General features: G+C 45.0%; 1 protein-coding gene across 3 annotated transcripts in view; it reads right to left on the bottom strand.

The window, feature by feature from the left end:
- Positions 1-2,509, bottom strand: part of yif1b (Yip1 interacting factor homolog B (S. cerevisiae)) — an 8,492-nt gene extending 5,983 nt beyond the window's left edge. For all 3 annotated transcript variants that reach the window (XM_019886045.1, XM_019886046.1, XM_019886047.1), the window contains exons 1-5: positions 2,319-2,509; positions 2,124-2,228; positions 1,724-1,860; positions 1,393-1,548; positions 1,019-1,112 (exon numbers count right to left, since the gene is read on the bottom strand). In XM_019886045.1, coding sequence (XP_019741604.1) covers positions 1,019-1,112; positions 1,393-1,548; positions 1,724-1,860; positions 2,124-2,228; positions 2,319-2,495 — 669 coding nt within the window. In that variant the 5' untranslated portion in view covers positions 2,496-2,509. The remainder of the gene's footprint in view (positions 1-1,018; positions 1,113-1,392; positions 1,549-1,723; positions 1,861-2,123; positions 2,229-2,318) is intronic.
- Positions 2,510-2,553: the final 44 nt, after the last annotated feature.

The raw sequence follows: 2,553 nt of genomic DNA, 5'->3' as shown, positions 1-2,553 counted from the left end.
ATATTAATGTTGAGCCTGTCTGGTGGGCCTCACCTGTGGTGGGGTGTCTGCGAACCACAGCCACTTGTGTCCTCAAACAACTGGCTGCCATCCGAACCATCCACGGAACTATTTCGTAGACGTACATTAGGCTCTGGATGAAGAGAAGAGAACAAGAGAACAAGCTTAGCTTGTAGCAGACGTGTGCACATTGCAGCATGACGTCTTTGATCCACAGGTGAAAAGGATACTTTGATTCGCTCCTCTTTCATCTATAACTGCTTCAGACAACAAAGTGTATGCAGGAAAGTGGTTAAGATTGCACGATTGTCTGTGTCTCATGTGTTGGTTTGTATTATTTTGTCATTATGGCGGCGCGGACACCCGCAGCAGCTCCTCTTGTTTTATGTTGTCTTGAGAGGGAAGAAATTTCATCTGTGCTGTACAGCACATTTGACAGTAAAGTTGTATCCAATCCAATGCTGTTTTTTCTGCGCCAAGTTAACAAGGGTTAGTTTGGTAAAGTGAGGAAATGCAACGCAGGAACAACCAATACACACATTTGTAGCATTCATCTGACACATCTTGTGTTGTTTACTGGCTTGAGCATTGCAGGAGCAATCTCGCTTCTGTGCTCCACCCTAAGGCACCACTGATCACATCCTCACGGGGAACCACAGTTTAAAATTGGCATTAAATCAGTGCGCTAGAATGTTTTAACGACAGTGTTTGATAATGAACTCTCGTTCGGCATGTGCCATTTGTCTCTGAAAAACACAGTCAAAATAGTTGACTGGGATAAATTTAGCGTTCCAAAACGATGAGTATGGACATGATTAATAACGAGATCAGTCAGAAATGCATTGACGAACGAGTGCATCATCAAGTCAGGCTTGCTATCTTTGTTGCATTTATTATTAGGAGCAGAGGAGCTGTCCAGTGTATTTTGTTGTCAGATTTATTATCTTGTATTTCAGTCAAATATGTATTCATAATTTATCGACAGCAGTGCTACGAGGTAGCATTCAGGGCGACTCACCATGAACACAAAAATGGCAGCACAGCACCACAGTAAAGAGAGATAGTAAGCTGGCCTCCCAAACATGAGTCCTGCTACTAAACCAACGATCATTCTGAGGAAAGGACACACAACCACACACGTAATTCAGACCACGACATTTCAAAAATGCATTCGATTAAATGAAGCCTAAACTGGGTGTTAATGTAAGTGTACACCACCTCTTGCCCAATGTCAGCTGTGATAGGCCCCAACGTGCCATTTATGAGCAAGTGCTACAAAAAATGGATTTATACTATGACCTCAAGTTTCTTTCGCGTCATACTTAAAACACAAAACTAAAGGCCTGCTAACTACTGTTACAAAAGCAAAATAGAACACGAATGTGCACATACCCGACATATTTGTACCCAGCAAAAGCGAGCAGGTCGATGGTTGTGAGGTCGGTGCTAACGGTGACGAGGTAGAGTGACAGGAGAACTGCCAAGACTTCCATGATGAGCCACACCAGCGCCGAGCTTGCGTGAACCCCCAGCAGCTCGGGAGTAAACCTGAGGGGCCACAAAAACAGGAACAGGAATCGGAATCAATCAAGTGGGAAGCGGTTTGGCTCAAAATTTCCTTAATGTACAGTGTGTTTGCCTGTGGGAAAATGACACACCTTCTTTCATAGTTTAGTGCCACTGAAAATCACCCAATGAAGGGACAGTATACGTTCACATGTACCTGTTTTGTGTGCCCAGGGCCAGCCCAGCCACCAGCACGTACGTGATGAAACCCATGGCGGGGATGTACAGATCGGGAGCGTTGACGTCAAAGCGCGGGGCCACGGGAGTGTCCTGCTGGTAGCTCACTTCCCAGTTCTGCCAACATGTGGATTGGGATTGTCAACATGACGCAACAGATTCTCATTGCAGAAAAAAAAAAAAAAAAAAAATTAAATCCTTATTGGTGAGGTCAAACGCAAACGGGACACTCGATCCCTGTTTGCATGAAAATATTTCAAGCAAATGCAGATCCGCAGGCCGTTAATTCAAATCTCCACACTTTATGAGGTCACAGAAGGAACCAGAACCAGCTAGGGAGCAGCCCTAAGAATAGGAAGCTTTAAATTTAGCCCACCTACCTCATGCATGTAGGGGAAAACTAGAAGACCCAGCTTCTTTCCCACGTATAAAGTGTCCACAGCAAAGTAGTATTTCAGCTTGGAAATGGGGATGAATCTGTCCAGCTACAATGCATAAACATGCATTTTTTTTCCCCCCACACCAATGTTTCCTTCTTAACAATGCAAGACAAACATTTTTGGAGTCAACCTTACATTCTTATCCATCATTTCCTTCCCCTGAGTTGCTAGTGAGCTGCCATAAGCCATGGCGAGGTTCGACATGGGCTCTGACAGCATGGACTGGCCTGGAGAACCTGCTGCCTGACGTCCACTATGTTGGTTCCTGTCAACAGAGAGGCACATGAACTCTCGGCAACTGGAATTCCTCATTCAGTTTTGTAACCCCCCCCCCCAGACACACACACACACACACACACACACACACAAG

The sequence above is a fragment of the Hippocampus comes genome, unplaced genomic scaffold (genome assembly GCF_001891065.2).
Source record: "Hippocampus comes isolate QL1 unplaced genomic scaffold, H_comes_QL1_v1.1 scaffold29, whole genome shotgun sequence".
In the NCBI taxonomy this organism is placed as follows: Eukaryota; Metazoa; Chordata; class Actinopteri; order Syngnathiformes; family Syngnathidae; genus Hippocampus; species Hippocampus comes.
Note: the sequence above shows the minus strand (reverse complement) of the source record. Positions and strands in the feature narration are given on the sequence as shown.